This window comes from Malaclemys terrapin, chromosome 8 (assembly GCF_027887155.1).
Source record: "Malaclemys terrapin pileata isolate rMalTer1 chromosome 8, rMalTer1.hap1, whole genome shotgun sequence".
Lineage (NCBI taxonomy): Eukaryota > Metazoa > Chordata > Testudines > Emydidae > Malaclemys > Malaclemys terrapin.
In genome coordinates, this window is record NC_071512.1 from 107,043,695 (window position 1) to 107,064,012 (window position 20,318).

General features: G+C 47.0%; 1 protein-coding gene across 2 annotated transcripts in view; it reads left to right on the plus strand.

The window, feature by feature from the left end:
* The window catches only part of TESK2 (testis associated actin remodelling kinase 2), a 113,081-nt gene extending 99,486 nt beyond the window's left edge, over positions 1-13,595 (plus strand). For both annotated transcript variants that reach the window (XM_054036893.1, XM_054036894.1), the window contains 2 exons: positions 5,689-5,836; positions 8,446-13,595. In XM_054036893.1, coding sequence (XP_053892868.1) covers positions 5,689-5,836; positions 8,446-9,458 — 1,161 coding nt within the window. In that variant the 3' untranslated portion in view covers positions 9,459-13,595. The remainder of the gene's footprint in view (positions 1-5,688; positions 5,837-8,445) is intronic.
* Positions 13,596-20,318: the final 6,723 nt, after the last annotated feature.

Consider the following 20,318-nt stretch of genomic DNA (forward strand, 5'->3'; position numbering starts at 1 on the left):
CTTTTCACAGGGGTCTCTTGAGGCAGGAGGTACAATCCCTCCTAATGCTAACGGCAATCAAACCTGTTGCACTGGGCTTTGTCAGAAAAGAGTTCTATTCTCGGTACTTCCTGGTCCCAAGGTAAAATGGAGGCTGGAGACCAATTCTGGACCCCAGGACTCTGAACACCTTTGTTCACTTTCAGTGATTCAGAATGGTAACCCCAGCAGTGATAATTCCCTCCCTGGATCTAGGAGATTGGTTTGTCTCCCTTGCTCTTTAGGATACTTATTGTCATATTGTCACTCACTCCTCGCCCAGATGCGTGTGACTTTTCATGGTTGGCAGGGACCGCTATCAGTATAATATCCTACTCTTTGGCCTTTCCACTGCCCCAAGGGCTGCTGCAGCCCATCTTCTCCACATAGGAATAATAATCTTTCCCTACCTGGCTGGCTGGCTCCTGAAAGGTTGCTCATTTCTCAAGGTACAGACAACAGCCAGTATGGCCCTATTTCTGTTCCACTTACTCGGCTTCCTTCTCGATGCAGAAAAGTCTACCCTTACATCCACTCATCAAATAGACTTCATCAGCGCCACTCTGCTTTTCTACCACTACCAGAACATACTTGCCCAAAGACAGATTTGTCACGATGTCCAACCTTGTTTCAACAATACCATACAGCCTGCAAGCTACAGCAAGGGCTAGCCTGCAAGTCCTGGACCACGTAGCAGCCTGTATGTTTGGGATACCCTTAGCAAGACTACGCTCTGTGTCTTCAAGCCTGGCTGAGAAGCATCAGTGTCCCCAACAAGCACAGTCTAGCCAAGTGGGTGCCAGTACTTCAGAGGGTCCTTAATTCCCTAAATTGGTGGAAAGGCCACAAAAAGGTGTTTGTGGGAGTTCCATTTTTTCAGTCTCTGCCCACAAGGATCATCACTACAGACTCCTCCCTGATAGACTGGGGTGCACACTCCCAAAATGTCACAGCTCAGAGCAAATGGACCCCTCATTGGGAGTGTGCATTACATCGCCTCAGGTGGAGATCCTTCATATCGACATATTAGAGTTCAGAGCTGTTTGTTACACTTGCCAGCATTCCCACCCCACATCTGGGGCCATCTGATCAGAATATTGCTGGACAATAGAGCAGCAATGTATTATATCAACTGACAATGAGAAGCAAGGTTCCAGTCTTTATTCACTGAATTGCTAAAACTATGGAACTGGTGCTTATCACACCATATACGGATCTCAGCAGTTTATCTAGCAGGAGCACAGAACACAATGGCGGGTTTCCCTATTGACCATGAGTGGGAGCTGAACAACTAGGTATTCTGAGAGATGTCTTACCTAGGGTCATCCAGAGAGAATCTCTTTTTGTGATGCCATCCAGTGCAAACAAGGGGAGTGTGTTTCCACAACTTGACTGGAGATGCTCTAGTCATCCCTTGACCTGGCATATTGCTATATGCTTATCCCCTGATGCCTTTCCTGCTCAAGGTCCTGAACAAATGAAACCAGAAAAATGAGTAACCTGCCTTCACCATGACAGTGCTAAGAGGATGGTGTAGTTCCCAGAGCTGATTCGTATATGTCTGTCTGTCTAATCTCTTCTCCACCTTCCCCTGACAGCGAATCTCCTTGTCCAGGAGTCGGGACCCACCCCCTCTTCACTTCAAGGCATAGCTACTAGATGACTCTGTGCTATAGAACAAGTCTGCTCCCCAGAGCCACAAACAGTGTTGCTTAATGATAGAAAACCCTTGACAAGACAAACTTACCTCCAGAAGTGGAAACGCTTCCAGACTTGGTGCAGCCAGCAGTCTATATCTCTGCTCGAGTCCTGACACACGTTCTGGATTACCTGCTGAATTTAAAAACCAAGGCTCATTGCTGAACTCCATTAAGGTTCATCTAGCTGCCATCACAACTTTTCATCCCTTCCCCCATCCCCTCATTTGTCCCTTAAAACTTCGTTCTTCACAGCCATCATCTCAGCCAGGAGAGAGAGGAGCTTGGAGCCTTAATGGCTGATCTACTAGTGTTATCTTGTGGTAAGGTGACACTTCGCCCACACCTTCACTTCCTACCTAAAAGTTCTTCAGACTTCCACATTAATCAGGAGATTCACATACTGGCGTTTTTAAGAAACCCGCCTCCATACGCCGGACAAAAACAGAGCTCTTGCTTTTTACCTAGATGGGACTAGGCCCTTTAGAGATTCACCTAGAAGGAATGAAAGGACAGGCGATGTCCACCCAAAGACTGTCCAGTTGGGTTGCAGGATGCATCTTAATTATGAAGCCAGGTGGGGAGAGGGAGGATTGTGTCCCTAGCCCCATACTTGTTCCACCAGGACTCAATCTACATCTGTAGCCCTACTGAAAAATATATCCGTCTCAGACATCTGCAGGGCAGCCACCTGGTCTTTGGTGCACATATTTTCCCAACACTATGCTCTTGTGCCTTCTTCGAGAGCTGACACAGCTTTCGGGGACACTGTTCTACAGTCCCTACTCAGTCCATCTCCTTGGCACCCTCCTTTGTAACTGAGGTACTGCTCAGGAATCTCCTGATGCGAGCATCCATAGGGACACTGCTCAAAGGTGAAGAGGAGGTTTCTTACCTTGTACAGGAACTGGAGTGCTATGAGATAGGCATCCCTATGGGTGCTGCACTACCCACCCTCTGCCTTGGAGTCTTTCGCTGGATTTTCATGGTTTAGAAGGAACTAGAGTGGCAACAGGTCTGGCCCTTCCCTACATACCCCTGTACTGGCGCACAAGGGTGTCTAGGGTGCAGGTGCGGACCCACAGACTTTGCTGATGAATATCTCTGATCAAGAGTGCCCAGGCATGCATACATTCTGACATGGAGCACCCTAGAGGGACACACATCGAACTCCAGTTACTGTAGAAGGTAAGTAACCCCTCCTTGTGGCTGTCTCGCTTATTGGGTGGCCAGCTTACCGTTTCTTTTAGGCGTGATTTTGAGGTACCTGAGCACCTGAATGAATTCAGTTGGAAATGTGGGCCCTCTGCTGCTTTGATAATCCGATCCAACAGCGTCAAGCTGCACAGAGCCAAAAGCCGCCTGGTCTAGAGGAATGGGGGGAAGGGAGTCAGGAACACCCAGGTTCTGTTCTTGATGCTGCTAGTGACTTTTCCCTATGACCACGGGGAAGTCACTGCACCGCTCTGCCTTGATTTCCCCATTAATTCAGTGAAGAGAACACTTCGCTGGGGTGTTGTGAGGATCGATGAATGTTTATTAAGTGCTTTGAACATTTGAAGTATTCTATCTAGTGAGTGCTAAATAGCTTTATTCGAGCTAGGGTTAAAATGTGAGCGTTCCCAGGGCCAGGCTTAGTCAGTTAGACCCTGGGGCATGATTGAAAGCCGCTTCCCAGCACTAGATGCTTTTCTCTGAGAGGGTAAATGACTTTTATATTCTCATATAAGGCTTAGGTTTATTTACAGAAGGAGAATTGTTACTCATCGACTCGCACCAAATGCGCTTCCCAATTAAACGTTCCCTCTCGGCGTGTGACTGTGGGCCCAAAAGCAGCACCAGGAAATAAATTGAAACAATTGCCCCACAGATTTAACCATTAACAAAATTCCTTTCACTGTAGGACATATTGTAATTCATTCAACAAATACACATGGCGAAAAGGAACCCAGATAAGGTTTCCTTGAATCTTTACACGCTCTTTGTGCTTTGCTAGTAAGCAATCTTGCTCGTATACCTCAAGGTCTGCGCGGAGGGTGGAAGCAATCATATGTCATGTTCTTATTATTTCACAAGTCAGCAAACAGTAATGGAAACTGTGTGGCTCAGCATAATTAGCTGCACCATAAATATGCAGAGACCTGGTGTTTCCTGCAGCAAGTGACAACATTTAAGGCTGCCTAGGGAGAGCAGTAAAAACAGAAATACAAGTTCAGTGCATAAAAAAACCTTCTGTAATTCACTGTTATGGTTGAATTTAAACATGGCCAAGCCAGGAAATCCAAAATCGAAGTCCCCACTGCAGCTATAAGTCACACTGCATGCAAACTTACAAATGAAACCATGTATGTTCATTCCAAAAGTCCTGTGGGTATAAGGTGGGCTGTGGGATCTATGGTCTTGAGGGCTGAATCCTCCGCTGCACCAGAGCAGATTTGGAGTAGCTGAGGAGAGAAGAGGCAAAGGTGTCTCTAAGCTACCTTTCTCTATCCCTCACGGATCCTGGCCTAAGAGCCGTTCTAATTTCTTACAGCTTGCAGTGGTCCCCGGGGTCCATTACATGGATAAGGATTGCCAAAGCAGTGTGCTCTGGCGCCACCCCTTCCCACTCTCTGTGGCATGGAGAGAGATTAGAGCTGGCTGTCCTGGCTTTACGCCACCCAGATAGTCTCCTATGTCAGAAATACCCAGCTGCCCTTTTGTGCCATTTAAAGCAACCAGAATGGGGCTGAGGATTTGGTCATGTATTCTTTATTGTTGTATGTCTGAATTCTCCGCCATAGAATTGCAGCCCTGGCCAGTGGTTTTAGTTTTCGTCAGTCGATTCCATCTCCTAGGAACTGCAGGGCAATTTCAGGGAAACCTTTGGAAGCCTTGTACAAAGCATTGCTACCTCCCGAGCATTGTGTTGCGGGCGGGATCGGTCTGAGGCGATCTATACTGCAAGGACTCTGATTTTGGAGTCGGGAATTTCTTCTCTGTTTGCCTCTAGCTGATGGTCTTCCTTGTGTTTCTAGCTTTGCATTTAAGTTAATTTTGATCTGCAGAATTAAACCGTTTTACGTAGAGCAGCTTAACACACAACCTGTGCTAAGGCCCAGGATCTAGTAGGCAATCCCCGCCTTGAGTAGCCACTTGAAAGGGTCACCATGGTTTCCCATTAAGCTCGTTTTAACCTTTACCTAGAGACCTATTTCCACTAGGCAACAGATGTTCGCTGACTCAGTGGTGGTCCTGTAAGATGCTTTTCACAGTGTATTGGCTTTATCTACCTATATACAGTCTCTCGCTGCTTGTCTGCTGCAGGAATTCTGTAGTAGAGATCCAGGACCAACATACTGGGCACTATGTGGAAACGAACAAGGGCAAAGTGGAAAGCAATAATATTTAAAGGTGTCGGATTCTTGTCTAATCAGCGAGGCTGTCCGGGCAGCGTTTCATAACGGCCGCTAGTAGTTCAAGGAAAAATTTAAAAACTTTTAAAATAGTGACTTGCCTACACAGGAACAAACAGCTCTGAGTATAATTTGCACTGATCCCGGCATCTTTTGAAACTGGATGGATATGTAATCCTTCAGAAGTTACTGGGATCCAGAAATGAGATCCTGGCACTATGAACTCCCCCATACAAATAGGAACATTGCACTCCCCCTTAAGGAGTTTGTTTAGGCTCCAGACCATGTCCACTACATAAGAAGCCTGAGGCTTGACAGTTAATTGTGAAGTCTTCCGTACAGCTAGGCTTAGATTTACTAATGGACATAGGCTGTGATACGTACTTGCTGTTTTACCCCCACTTACTGTCACGAAGTTTGCACTGGGCATGGAATTATGTTCCACTTCCTAACAGCCCCCACCAAATAATCTGAATTTACTAAATTCCTGAAAATTGTCCCTTCATCTACACAGCTCTGTAGAGAGGATGGCTTGGCGGAGACTACTTGATTTATTTGGCTTTTGCATACATTCACAGATGGACCCAAAATTACGTCCTTCATTTGCCGACATCGTCAAAACATTGGAGGAGATTTTAAACCGCCTGAGAAATGAGGAGTCTGAAAGAGAGAGGAAGTTGCCGAATCTGGATGGCCCAGAGAGAAAACCGATCTCGATTTCCAAAGGTGTGAGTGAGGGGGGTGCATTTCTGCAATGGCTGTTAGAGATGACTGTAGTGAAGATAAAGTGCTTCATATCACAAGGGACAGTTTCTTCTACCCACTTCCTGCAAAAAATGTAAAAACAGAAGTAAGATTTAAGACTTTTTTATTTTCTCCCAGTTCCTTTAATGAGCTCCATCTTGAGCAGTGTGCTGGAAAAACCTTGCTTCAGTATCTGATCATAAAGGGAATACAGGCGCTCCCGCTCTGAGACGGACGGATAGTCTACCTAGACCAACAATGTCTGTCTGTTGCTCGGGTATTACAAGCACCTGACAACGAAGTGCTGACATGGCCCATGTAGAGGAAGAGGCTACCCCTGACAGGCACTCTTAATCACAATGACCTCTCTATCTCCTGCCACAGTACCACACATTCCTTGCAGGCCCTGTTTTATAGAGAACAACTTCAGACCAAAGTTATTGGCCTTTCTTGTACGTTTCCTTCCTTCTGTAAAGCCGGATGCCTTAGTACCACGGGTCAAACTGTACACAGGCCTCTGAGGGAAAGGACATTTTTAGAGACCTCTATAACCAGTCAAAAAGCTGTAACTCCTACTGTTGCAGTTTTAAGCGCTCAAATCGTGCAAGTAGCTAGAGCTACAAATAAGTGTTGTAAAGCAGTGAGGGGATTCCAGGGCCTCACAAGTTGCTGAGGGGTTTGGGCTAGCAAAATGAATCCTGGTAGAATTGGATTTGGAGGTAGACAGTGGTGCATGATAAATGCAATTTTTCATGTCCTGTCAGTGTGGCACATGGTTTATCTCCACCACACCCTGATATAAATATAGTTCTCTGGTGTATGTATATGTAGCATTTGTGCAGTGCTTTGGGATCCTTCAGGATAAAGGGCACAGTAGATACAAGATTTTTATCTCTTGCCCAGAAATGCTGTGAGCTCTGGAGAAAAAACTAAAACCGAAACCCAGCGGTGGAATGTTTGGTGGCCTGGAGTGCCTTCCTGTGCAGCACCTTAGTGCCACCTAGTGTGCGGAGGGATAGGAGCTATTGTTGCAGGATAGTGAGAAGTCTAACTAGTTTGCAGCTTTTATAGAGTTGGCTTTTGGGGTTGAAACCCAATAGTTCACTTTTAAAAATCAAAAAGTTCTACATTGCAAACAAAAGAGGGTGTGTACCAGTGGGGTGCTGGCTAGGGGGAAAGCATGTGCCATGGGAAGCTCCCCTTCTTACTCCCTCCATCCCCAGCAGCTCTTAGGTTCCCATAGTGATAGGGAGCTCTTACACAGTATTCTTTAACTGACCTCTTTCACTCTGGGCCAGTCATGTCCTTCAGAGCACAATCTAAACTGTAACAGGGTCTGAAGGAAAAGTAGGTATCTATATGCATCTATCCCGCAAACAAAAATCCTGAGAAGAAAATATTTCACTTCCCATCTAATCAGTCAGCATTGCCCTGTGGTAGCTGAGGGGGACTTCCAGAGGCACCAAGCCCCAATTGAAAGTCAGTAGTAGTTAGGTGCTAACTCTCAGGAGAGCCTTTTAAAAAATTTCCTCCTGAATAATTATGAATATCTTTTTCCATCCTGTTCTAACGATGCAGCTTTTATTACATGGATTTAAACAGTGTTTATAACTCTTGTTACAAAGTCAAACTGCTGTCTCCCTAGTTTCTGCACTGGATAATGTACTGTGTGAAGGCTCATATGGAATTTAATCTCTCCACTTCCAGAGGGAAGTATTGATTTTTTTGCCTTCACCTTTCACAGCACGGGGGTGTCTTAAGCTTTTAGTGAAAACCTCACTCTCAGCGTTTGTGTGTTAGTGTTTTGTGCTCTAGCTTTTTTTTAATGGTAAGTTTCCTTAACAGATCCTGCACTTGAGTTAGTTCTGCTAGTATATGGGACACAAAAGAGGCTAGAAAAAGAAAACCGCTACTAACTATTCCCTTCAAAAGATCTGTCCATTGGCCTGTCAATTTACTGACATGGGACTTGACGCAGCACTCAGAATGTAGGGTTTGTATAATCCTTCATATCAAAGTTTGTAAAACGATCATCTCCTTTGGGTTTTCACTTCCCTGCTGTATTGTAAAACCAAAACGAGCATTGCTCCTAGTGTGGACAGATTTGACCATAAATAATAGTTAAACTGACCAGTCTGAGTGAAATGAAGAAAGTAAAACTGCACCAATGGTGAAAAGCAAATTCTAACTTCAGAATTACTTCAGTTTGAATAATTTAAGAGGTTAGTAGCACAGGGAAGCAATACTTTTAAATGATTCTTTCAATTGTCCTTTTTAAATTAAAAAAAAAGTCGCAAAAGGATACGGCTCCATTTTAGGATGCTAGATGTGTATCGCTCTGCATTCAGCATGCGCTGTACTTAGGACTGACAGGAACAAAACTTTCCAACCTTCCTTCCCACAGGGATCCCATGCAGGAACTCACAGTTAACACAAGAGCGTGTGTTTGTGGAGGATGCTCCCTGTAAGAGAGCATCATTTATAAGTCAGGAATCTCCCCCTTCTTTGTAAGGTTGTGACCCAGCTGGAGTGAGCCAGGCCACCAGCATGCCTGGCAACAAAGCTAAAGGTGTTTCTCTTCTCCTATCCAGGGCTGATTGAAAAAGGACAAGGAATAAAGCGATTGAGTTCACTGGATGACAAGATCCCGCCCAAGTCACCCCGCCCACGCCGCAATATCTTGCTGTCACGCAGTCAGTCGGATATCTTCTCCCGCAAGCCTTCCCGGAAGATCAATGTACAGGACCCCTACTACACACCAAGCAAGGGGGCAGCACGGAAAGTCAACCCCTTCAATGCCAGGGAAGATCTGAAGGGGGGAAAGATCAAATTTTTTGACATGCCAAGCAAGTCTGTGATCTCCCTTGTGTTTGACTTGCACTCCCCAGAGGCAGAGGACTGCCTGAAGGCTAGCCAGCTCCTGTCCAGGCAGGCTTATAGCACGGACTGGCAGGAATTTTCCTTCTCCCCTGGGAGGCGGTGCAGATCTCTCCCAGTCTCTCCCGAACTTCTGCATAAAGATTATGTCCCTTTTGGGGGTCTGTCTTCAACAGTCAGTAGGTGCGACTCGACCCAGCTGGGGGCTGAGATGCGGCAAAAACTCCTGAGCAGCAGTAAGTATGGAGTATCAGAAATCCCTCCCTTTCAGGTCAGATCTCACAGGCAGGACTCTCCTTCGGTGCCAGAGCAGGAGGAGGACATGGACTACTCAGATGGGCCAGAGTCCCAGGAGGAAAATGGATTCTGTCCTGTGAAGAACACCAGAGAGGATCCAGGATATAACCAGCTGCTAGTGCAGGCTCAGCCCGAGTCCCTAAGATACAAGAGGAGCTCAGCCCAGAATTCGGTCAACTCTGAGGACGGCAGCTCCTTGAGAGTGTTTGCGAGCTGTGCCTCCTCTGAAGACATGGAGGTGGAAGATGAGATCCGCAAGAACTTGCTGCCAGAGGCTTCCAAGCCTCCATTCAGTGTTAACCCCTCTGTGGAGCTTGGCAGAGAGACATTGTCATTTGAAGTCCTGGATATGGACAGCTCTGCCCCACTTTCACTGGCACCTCCTAATATGTCAGCGTCTGGCAGCACACAGTCAAAATGTGACATTTAAGGAGAGGGCTTAAAACCCAGATACATTCTTGTGGGAACACACGGTCCCCATTCACTTAGTTTTTAACTTTTTCCGGTAGTGCTAAGTCTTGGATATTTCAGTGGATCATAGAAACCGGCCATCAAACAGGAGGCTGCAAAGCGCATCTGAAGAGACAGTATTTTTTTATTTTATTTGTAAATGTGTACATCGTTCCTTAGCTCACTACAAGAGGCAACTACTGCAACCAGCATCGGGCAGGATGCCCACCTGGGGTCCCATAAGCATTGCAGGGCGGTATGCAGCAGGAGCTTGGTAGTGTGCAAGTGATTTGAACCCCAGCCCTGCATCTTTCACTTGAGCACTCTGTCTACCTGGTGCATGTGAATTCAGTTGGGAGCCTTGTCTGATAGGCTCTCTCTTGGACAGTGCCAGGCAGATATAGATGCCTTCAGATCTCTAACAGGATCTGCAGGCTCACACCACACTCTGGAACAAACTGATTTCAAAAGCAAGGAAAACACAAATCTTCTGCCTGTAGCCGTCTGAACACTTAGCAGCACGCCCACGTACCTGCTGAGTAACAGGAGGAAACCATTCTCTTGTATGCTTCTTGTTCCCTGGGATTCAGTTTCTGATACAGTGATCTGTTAGTCCCAGTGAAACAGGCTGGCTTGACAGCCTTGGAGACTGCAGACCCGTGTGCATCCCTACAGATACAGCACAGGACACAACACTTTAGGTTTTCCCCCATACACGCAGCCGTCTGTGTATCTAACCTGCCACCGAGGGAGATTACTGTTGGGTTGAAAGAGGGGTAGCTCAGGCACATTCATTCACTGGCCTCTTGTGAAACATAAATAAAAGCTTTGTGTTGTGGACATTTGTCCATGAGGAACTGAATTGACACCATGAACTCTTTCCACATCCACCCACCAAACAGCATTCTGGGAACAACTCACTACTGACCGTGGCCAGGCTTGAATCAGTGCCCCAGAGACCAAAGGGTGCTGTTATCCTTGTCCAGTCCTGTGAGACATCCCATTCCTCCTCATGTGGGGCCGTTGCCACTGCAATAACAGTCTGTTCCTATTTACAGCAAGCAGCTTGCTTAATAAATTTGTCAGAAAATAAAAACCCACAGTGCGATGGAAGTTGACAGCAAAGCTTTCAGCTATGTGCATGCAAATCTAAAGAAACCTTTCACTGAGAAGGGGATTAGGACAGACTCATGAGAAAGGCTCTCGGCTTGTTAGAGACACTGAAGAAAATCAATTTCTCCCCATAAATTCCATGTTCTGCATTGCTTTGGCAAAAAGAAAATAACAGGCACATGTATCTCCATTTGCTTCTGCCTTCAGCAACAGTCCGATTGCAGTTTTCTTTTTCCACCAGAACGTAAATTTGAAAGAAACAATAGTGTGTTTAAAGCCAGCCACTGCATTTGTGTGGGTCTGAGAGTCAGGTGCTAGCCGTGCGGTAGATATACATGGAAAGCTTGTCCAGTGGTTATATTTGCACAGCTTCCTATATGGTCCTTTCACCTGCACTTCCCCAGATAAGAATGTGTGAGGTTTTGTCTGCATTAGCATTCCTGGTTCTCACCGGGCCACATAGCAGCTTCTCTGTAAGACTGACATTCGTAACAGCCCCTCTGTATCACTTAATGGCCCCTGGTACTGGAGTGAATTTCTCCCCAAGTACTAACTTGGAAACTTGTGTTTCAGCGCTGCAGCCTTGGGAGGACTCAGCGCTGATGATGGGAGAGGAAATATAAAGCAACAGTGTCCCTTGATGGAAATGAGGTTATTCCTCTGCTTGTCTCACCCCAGAGAAATAGAGGATGAGGAAGAAGGGGTTTTTAGAGACCAGCTAGGAAGGTTGTTTGAGAACGAGGGACGCAACCTGGGTTTGTGGGGTGGTAAATTGTCTCCTGGGCCATGGATTACTTAAGATTTCCTCTCTCTAAGTGCGTGCGTGAAAGTGGCCACCTGCATTGCCCCTTCCCATTGACTGTGAAGAATTAAATAGGAATCCCTGGGCCTCCTTGAATTCCTTAGCATAGGTCTTGCCAATGGGACAGGTCTTGGTAGCTTGAAAGAAAAAATGAGATTGTCTAACCCTTCTTTGCTCCTGCACTCTCCCTCCGTCACAAAGGTGCTGATTTCTAGAGCAATCCTTTCTTTCCTTCTCTGGTAGTTTTTCTGTCTTGTGTATCCTCTCGGGGTGGTTGGGAGGCTACAGAGTATAGAGCTTCTTGGCTGGCAGGTGCTACCCACGTACATGCAGTTTCTGTTCAAGGCTGAGAAACCATCAAGCTAATCAAAGTAACAATCATCCAGCTGCTGCTTGTTTTACAAGTGTAGCCTTTCGCAAAGGAAACCATCCTCACCAGCTGCTATTTTGTCACCAGGCAGGGTTAGGATTGTGACTTCAGGCAAATGAGCAATAACAAGAAGTGTTTCTATCTGGAAGCATCACTGGGCTGCAGGGAATCTAACCCGCATCCTACTTCTGCCTTCACTCCCACTGCAAAGACTGAGTAAAGAACTGCGCCTCCTTGTTTGTTCGGAGATCTTAAAACGATGATGCTGTTGCAGCAGCATCTCACTGGGGATGCTTGTTGCACTGGAAGTTCTGCTTTCACCTCTTCTGTTAAACCTGACTGTGAAGCTCTTGTGGTGACAGGCATGGGACACATCCATGGCTCCAGTCCGACTGACCTCTCCTGCCCTGGGTGAATTGTTTCCTTGCTTCAGTATCTTTTAAAATCTGTGTTCCCCAGCTGTTTTATAAACACCATGGCTAAAATAATTTGGGGGGGGGGGGCCGGCAGAGTATTCCATTGTTTAAACAGAAAGCCAGCTGCGTTGTGTAGGGCACGGCCCTGTCGTTTCCAGCCCGTGGTGCCGAGTTGGAGATGGGTCAGAGAGATGGAAATGCCAAGGAATGGTGAAGGACTGTTAGCATGACGTCTTTCCCAAGTACCAGGTTATGTGGTGGGAGTGGCACATGTATGTAAGTCTGGTTTTTCAATTGGTAAGTCTCAGAAAACCAAGACTTTCTGCGGTCTGATTTGGTTAACACTAACCGTAAACTGTCCATCTGGCCACGCAGAGCCAGGCTAGACTAGATTGGTTAGATGGAGCTTGGTCGCTTGTCCCTCCACAGATGCTGTTGTCCTACCCGGTGTAGTTAGTAGCCCATACTGTGAGGCAGCTTCTCCCAGCTATTGATGACCATTAATACAAACTGCTAAAAATGAGTTCAGGCAAACCACTCATTTCACAGTAATGCGATTAAAAGTTGTTTTGTTCTGACTGAATTTTATCATGTTTTTGACTTTCTAATGGATGCAATTCTGGCTTTTTAAACTATTTCTAGACACTGCTACGTCTCCTGAAGAAATCTCCCCTAAATTCACTTCAGCTCTTTCTATGTTGGATTCATTTAAATGTCTGTTATAAGCTATTTTGTTGTTGTTGCTGATTGGTGACATACAAGTAAGAGAGCACATGTGGTAAATTGCTGCCCCTGAACAGAAGCAGATGCGGGGCAAAGGGCTACAATGGGTTTATTCTACTTTGTTGAAAGGTGTTGCTGTACAGAACGTTTCTTGCCAGTACAACTAAAGACACTTGAATAATTCCTGTTTGCACTTAATGCTATTGTTATACTGCATGTCACTACATTTCTATGCAAAAACAAATAACCTTTTTGGGCAGGTGGATATTTGATTAAATAAGTTTAAAGATCTTTGCAAGATGATCTATTTTCATATTTATGAAGGAGTTTTATGTCTTAATATTTTGCAGTCTGTAAATAGCTAAACTTGTAATTAAAGGCTTAGGAAGAAGTTTGTAGCCTGTGTACAATAGTAAGTTAACACTGCCAGAAAAAAATCTTTGCAAAACAAGTTTTTTCTAATATTGTGGATATTTATGAATATGTAAAGAAAGCAAATCTTGTTTTTATGTTGATTGATCTTCTGACTTTGATGTTTTTTGAACTATGGAAATGGTGTATGTTTTATTGGAACTGCAATAAGAAGTAACCAAAGATGAATCTAGTTAAATATTTTCATAATTTTTTTTCTTGGTCAGTTTTGTAAACTGTTTCCCAACTTGCTTTCAAAATAAAAATAAAACAAAATGATTATTCCTGTGGTCAAAAGGACAAAAGTGGAAAAACTGATTATCCCACAAGCTCCTTAAAGTGTTCACAGTTCCTAGTTATGAAATAAACATTTGGTTTCATATAGCACCTTTATAAAGTGCGGAGTTACATGCAGTGGTACCAGGAAAAAAAAAAAAGGCCTCACACATGCATCCTATGCAGGGCAATCTTGGCATCCAGGTTACTTATCCGTTGTCTCTTCCCAAAGTGTCTTATGCTGCTCAGCGCCTGGAAACTGACTGCCCCACAGCATCAGCAGCCTACCTTGTTCTTTGGCAGACAGTGAATGATGTTGCAAAAGGATAGAAAACCAGAAGCCTGTATGGTACTGTAGAGAGACTAAATGAGACAAGGGCCTAGATCCTCAAAGGTATTTAAAAGCATCTAACTCCCATTGATTTCGGTGAGAGTTGGCTCATCTCCTCAAAGGCACTTAACTCTCTGAAATCAATGGGAGTTAGATGCTTAAATACCCCTGAGGATCTGAGCCAACGTCCCTACCCTGAAGAACTGATCTAAAATAGAAATAAGACCCCTAGACTGCAGTAAAGCCAGGTAAGGGATGTTCACTGTCTTGAGTGTTTTGCGTATGTACACTTGGGGTTGTGATCATTGAGTTGATGTTTTAGTGAAGTTGGACATGTCTGTGTGCATATTTGTTTGTTTTTCCTAAAGTTAATTAAGTATTTTAGGAAAAATTGTCAGCGCGGCCACCAGCAAGAGTTGGTGGCTGCACTCTGAAGCCACCAAAACATTTGTTGAGAGAACCCCTGGGCTAGATGCCTTTGCAGGTAATAGTGTTGTAATACAACACAGTGTGAGTGTATTTGATTTGGTACCATATGACATTTTGATTTTTAAAAAGCGATATAAAATTAATATAGCATACATTCAGTAGTTAAAAGATGGCTGATACGTCTCAAAATGGAATTGTAAATGATTAATTACAATCAAATAGGTGTGTTTCTAGTGGGTTCCTGCAGTGATCAGGTTTTGGCCCAATGCTATGTCATTTTTATTGAAGAAAACATAAAATCATCACTGAAAGTTTGCGGATGACACAAAAACAAGGGCAGGAAGCAGTAAATAACAAAGAGGACAGGTCACTTGCACAGTGATCTGGAGTGCTTGGTAAGCTGAGTGCAAACAAACAATATGCATTTTAATATGGCAAAACGTTACAGGATGGGGGATTCTCTCTTGGGAAGTAGTGACTCTGATTTGGGGATGGATAATCAGCCGAATACGAGCTCCCAGTGAGATGCTGTGAACAAAGAGCTGATGCGATCCTCGGATGCATAAACAGGAACATTAAGTAGGAGGAGAGAGGTTATTTTATCTCTGTATTTGGCACTGGTGTGACTGCTGCTGGAATTGTGTACATAGTTCTGGTGTCTACAATTCAAGAAGACTGATCAACTGGAGAGGGGTCAGAAAAGACCCACAAGAATGATGAAAGGATTAGAAAGCCTGCCTTAGAGTGATAAGCTAAATAGAGTAACTCTTTGAGACTAACCAAGGGAAGGTTGATGATTGCCTTGATTATAGTCTATAGGTACCTACAGGGGAAACAACTATATAATGAGTTCTTCAGTCTGGCAGAGAAAGGTATAACAATCCAATGGCTGGAAATTCAAGCTCGACTAAGTCAGAATGGAAATAAGGTATAATTTAAGAGTGAGTAGTTACCCTTGGAACAACTTACCACTGGCCATTTTTAAATCCAGACTGGATGGTTTTATCAAAGCTCTGCTCTAGGAGTTATTTTGGGGCCGTTCTGTGGCCTCTGTGCTACAGGAGGTCAGACTAGATGATCACAATGGTCCCTTCAGACCTTAGAATCGCTGAATCCTGCTACAGAGAGAAATGGAGAAGCCTGCTGTTACGTAGGGGTTGCCCACAACTTGGCTGCTTCAAAAATCATTCCTTCCTACTGAACTGTATCAGGCTCTTGCTGTATTTGGTTACTCTTGGTGTCCACTGGCCCGGGACAGTATTGTCCCCGTTTCCCACAACAGTCTTCTGCTGCTGGAGCACAGTGAGGAACTTCCAAGAAATGAAATTCAAGACCAAATGAAAAATTGGCTAAACTGGTGGGAATAAAAGTGAAGGAAAGATGGTAGGACAAGAACAGCGAACTACTCTAGTTATAATAAGGAAGAGAGCAAGCTGGCCTTGTGCTATGCTATGGATGTACGCCCCTTTCTAGACATGGATGAGGGCCTTTTCCCAGCAGGTCCTTTCTGGGACGAGCAGCATGGTCTAGTAGGTGAGACTGAAATACTTTTAAGTTCTATTACTAGTTATGCCTCTTATTTTCCCAGCGTAGCAGAGTTGCTGTTCTGCTTTACTTAACGTTGAGTGTCACTTTCTGTTTAAAGCGCAACTATTCAAGTGCTCTAAAAGCCACACGTTATTCATAGACTTTAAGGTCAGAAAGGGCCACAGACCTTCACCCACTCCTGAAATAGACCCCTAACCTCTGCCTGAGCTACTGAAGTCCTCAAATCTTGATTTAAAGACTTCACGTTAGAGAATCCACCATTTACACTGGTTTAAACCTGCCAGTGACCTGTGCCCCACGCTGCAGAGGAAGGTGAAACCCCCCCAGGGTCTCGGCCAGTCTGACCCCAGGGAAAATTCCTTCCAGACCCCAAACATAGCGATCAGTTAGACCAGGGGTCTCAAGCTCAATTTACCTTAGGGCCAGTCCCAGTCATCAAATCCTCCCAGCGGGCCAATAATGTCACTGAAGATGGTATTCAGAAAAGAAAATGTTTATATTGTATTTTTTATTTCCAATTTCTTAGAAATAATAAAACTGTCATACGACTTCATACAATTCTTCGCCTACTGGAGAGTCATGAGTGTTTGCCAAACACCTGGCAACTCTCCAGTTCTGTCCGTTTGTTGATGTTTGGTCTCAGTGACTGAGCAGTTGAAACCTTCAGGATTGCAGCAAGGTGTCCATCAGATAGTTGTGTTCGGTATTTTGACTTGTTTATATTCATTGTGGGGAAAAAAGTGACGCTGACTCTGCCTGGCGACTAGTGATGGTATCGCTGTCCCTCTCCCCCAGCCAATGGGAGCTGTGGGGGGGCGGCACCTGCAGCAGACATTGCTGGCAGCGTGGCTGCCTAGGTCTCTCCTCTGCGAGCTGCAGTGGGGAGGTTCTCGGGCAGCAGATGGCCCACAGGCCAGGACTTTGAGATCCCTTAGTTAGATCCTGAGCATGTGGGCAAGACACACCAGGCAGACACCTGAGAATTCTCAGTAGTAACTCAGAGCCAGGAGCATAGCTGGGGGGGTGCAGGGGAAGCAGCCGCTTCCCCTCAGCACATTTTCCAAAAGCAGCGCCTTAGTTAGGGGTTACCGTGGCACCAGCGGGCAGGGCCCACGCTCCGCTCTGAACCTTATCCTGCCGGCCAGCGCTGAACTCCTGCAGGCAAGGGGGGGGGAGAAGGGGCTGGTTCCTGAGGTGGGGCGGGGCCGGGCACAGGAAGCGGAAAGCGGCGGCGCTAGCACCTGCAGCAGCAGGGCTGGTAGCGGGAGCAGCATGGAGCAGACGGGAGAGATGGGTGTGGGCGACCCGGCTCCCCCTGCCTGGGGCACTGCCCGCCGTGGGGCTGGGGCTCTCCCGGGGCTCTGCCCTGCACACGCCCAGCACCCCTGGGGCTGCTCCTGCCTCCCTGGGCTGGCCCCAGATCCCCTCCCCCAGGGGCTGGGGTCCTGCTGTGGCTTGCACCCCTCTGCCTCCTCCGCGGGGCAGGCAGCCCCAGGGGGTTGAGGCCATACCACCCCTCCAGCAGCCCTCACACCGCCCTGCCAGGCCTGTTCAGCCCTCGGCCCCACTGGGTCCTGCCCACATGCAACCCGCCCCTCCCGTGGGGCGGCCCGGCCCGGGAGGACTGGGGGAGCTGCAGCAAAGCCCCGCCCGACGCTGGTGCAGGAGACGAGCCTGGCTCTCAGCCCAGGCTCCGGCATCAGCCTGCAGCGGGGAGCAGAGCCACCCCCTGCCAGCTCGGCTCAGCCCAGCCCCACTCTTAAAGGAACACGGACCCCACCCAGTAGCATAGCCAGCTTCTTAGTGCAGGGGGAGCAACCATAAATAAAGCGCCCCCCCCCTTGGCTGCTCCTCCTCTGGCCATGCCCCTCCTTGACGTCTCCTCTGGCGCTCCGCCCCCCCACCCCTTGGCTCCTCCGCCCACGCTGTGCCCCCCCTCGGAGGGCCCCTTCCTCATTTTCCAACTCCGCAGACCAGTTCCTGAGCCTTATTTTTCCTTCACTAGCTGGTCTTTTCCTCTGCCTGGTTCTTGTAGCAGTCACATGTTTCCACTGCCCACTTTCCTCACCCAGCAGTCTCCCCGTTGAGTTCTTCAGTCCAGCTGGCACCTACAAGTCTTGACTCTTCCCTTCAGCATCCTCATGCCTTTGCTTCATCATCTGATCATCTTTAAACCACGATTTGAGGACTGCAACAGCTCAGACATAGGTTAGGGGTTTGACACAGGAGTGGGTGGGTGAGATTCTGGGGCCTGCGTTGTGCAGGTCAGACTAGACGATCGTAAGGGTCCCTTCTGACCTTAAAGTCTATGATTCTATGGTCTGCAAAACTCAACCATTGTTTCCACCTGATCTCCAAGCCTCGGATCTTCTCCTCCATCAGGCTACACTTCATACAAAGCTCTTTGCTGGTACCTGTTCTAGGATCATGTACGTCCTGCAGTTTCCACAACCAGTCATCTTCATTGTCCCTTCCATTGCTCAAGTCACTACCTCTGCCGCCGCGGTAGTGTCACAGCCTTCCCACCTAAAGTCCTGCCCAGGAAAAAGAGAAAACAACCAAAACCCCCAAAAAAGAACAGGAGTACGTGTGGCACCTTAGAGACTAACAAATTTATTAGAGCATAAGCTTTCGTGGACTACAGCCCACTTCTTCGGATGCATCCGAAGAAGTGGGCTGTAGTCCACGAAAGCTTATGCTCTAATAAATGTTAGTCTCTAAGGTGCCACACGTACTCCTGTTCTTTTTGCGGATACAGACTAACACGGCTGCTACTCTGAAACCTGTCAAAAACCCAAACACTCCTTCCCCAAACTCCCGTTCACAGCTCTGCGTGCTGGCTCCTGTGCCACTGGGTGCCTTTATAGGCCCCCTAATCAGGGCTCTGCTTCTCTCACAGCACGCTGCCCCCTCCCAACCGCGACAAACGGAACAAGGGAAAAAACAGTGATGAGGTGGGAATGCTCTTAATGTTTGTCTGAATACTGTGCGTGTGCCTGTTTCCTCGGTGTATAGAACAAAGGTGTGTGATTGTTGCCGAGATTCCAAGAGGGCAGGTGTGACTGATCTCTGGCTGCTGGGCACAGACAATGGCCGACATTCTGTATCCTGGCAACTCGTGTCTGGGACCGTGCCTCTCCAAGAATCAGCCCGAGGGGTCGGAGAAGGAAGTGAGGTGCAGGCCAGGTGACCTGGGGGGAAGAGAAATGACTGAGGCTGGGCTGTTGGGGGAGCTGGTCGGTCTCCTGGTTTGGGACTGAAGGGGGGAAGCCCTGGAACCCCCAAGATGGCTTTCCTGAATGTTCCAAATTTCTGTGCTAACTGTTCCTGATGACTAATAAACCCTTCTGTTTTCCAAGCTGGTTGAGAGTCACTGACTGTGGCAGTGGGGTGCATAGCCCCTTTGGGGGGCATGTAAGGCTTCCCCCAGAGCCCCAGCCAGGTGGACTCACCGCAGGGAGCTCACAGAGTGAACAAGGCCTCTGAACGCTCTGAAGCCAGACCCAGGAGGTGCTGGAGCCAAGTAGGCTTGCCCTGGTGAGAATGTGCCCTAAGAGGAGACCCACTGCCCTGGAGTCCTGACTGACTTCATTCAGAGCAGTTCCAGAGCACCGAGCCAGTGACTCCCCTTCCGTCTCCAGCAGAACTCCCACTCGAACTCCCGTTTACAGCTCTGCTTGCTGAAATTTGCTGTGCCTCAGGGAGGTGCGGTATAGGGCAGCTGGTCCAAATTTCAGGGCCCGTGAGCAAGAAGTTGCTGAGAAGCAGCACCTGGCTTGTCCAACTTCTGTTTGTACAGAGCTGGGGCTCAACTGAGGGTTCTAATCCTCCCCAAGCTAACCTTGGCTAGCAGAACAGCCTCCACTCTCTGTTGAGGGGTTACCTGGGAGTTATTCAAGGCTAGATCAGGAACAGGTCAGAGCATCAGTGGTTCAGCCAAAACAGGAATTAAATAGCACATGCAGCGAGATAAAGGGTCCGACTCGCTATAGGATTTTCAGGAAGCCCCTGGGTGGCTCAAGGAGACGTGCTGTGGTGGTTGTGCCAATGCTGCATCTCTACTCAGCGATCAAGTCCTACCTTGGCAGAGTTGGGGGAATGTGTACTGTGCCTTATTCTCTGCCTCCAGGCTCCAGGGGCTTTTTTGGAAGCTTTACCCGGAAATTAACATTTCTGGTGAAGAGCAGCATTTTAAAGTGCTCTGAACTCCACATGAAGACTCTGATTTTCCTTCACAAGTATTGTAGGAATGTTAGCATTAAACATCTTCCCTCTGAAACTAAGGAGTTAAGGTAAGATGATGAGAGGAAAGCAGGTCACTTGGTCAAGGGGTTCCTAATCCCCAGTTCCTTTCCCAGGAGCTATTCCCAACACTTCTGCAAAAAAAATTTTAATGCAGGAGTAGGGAATACTCAGGGTGG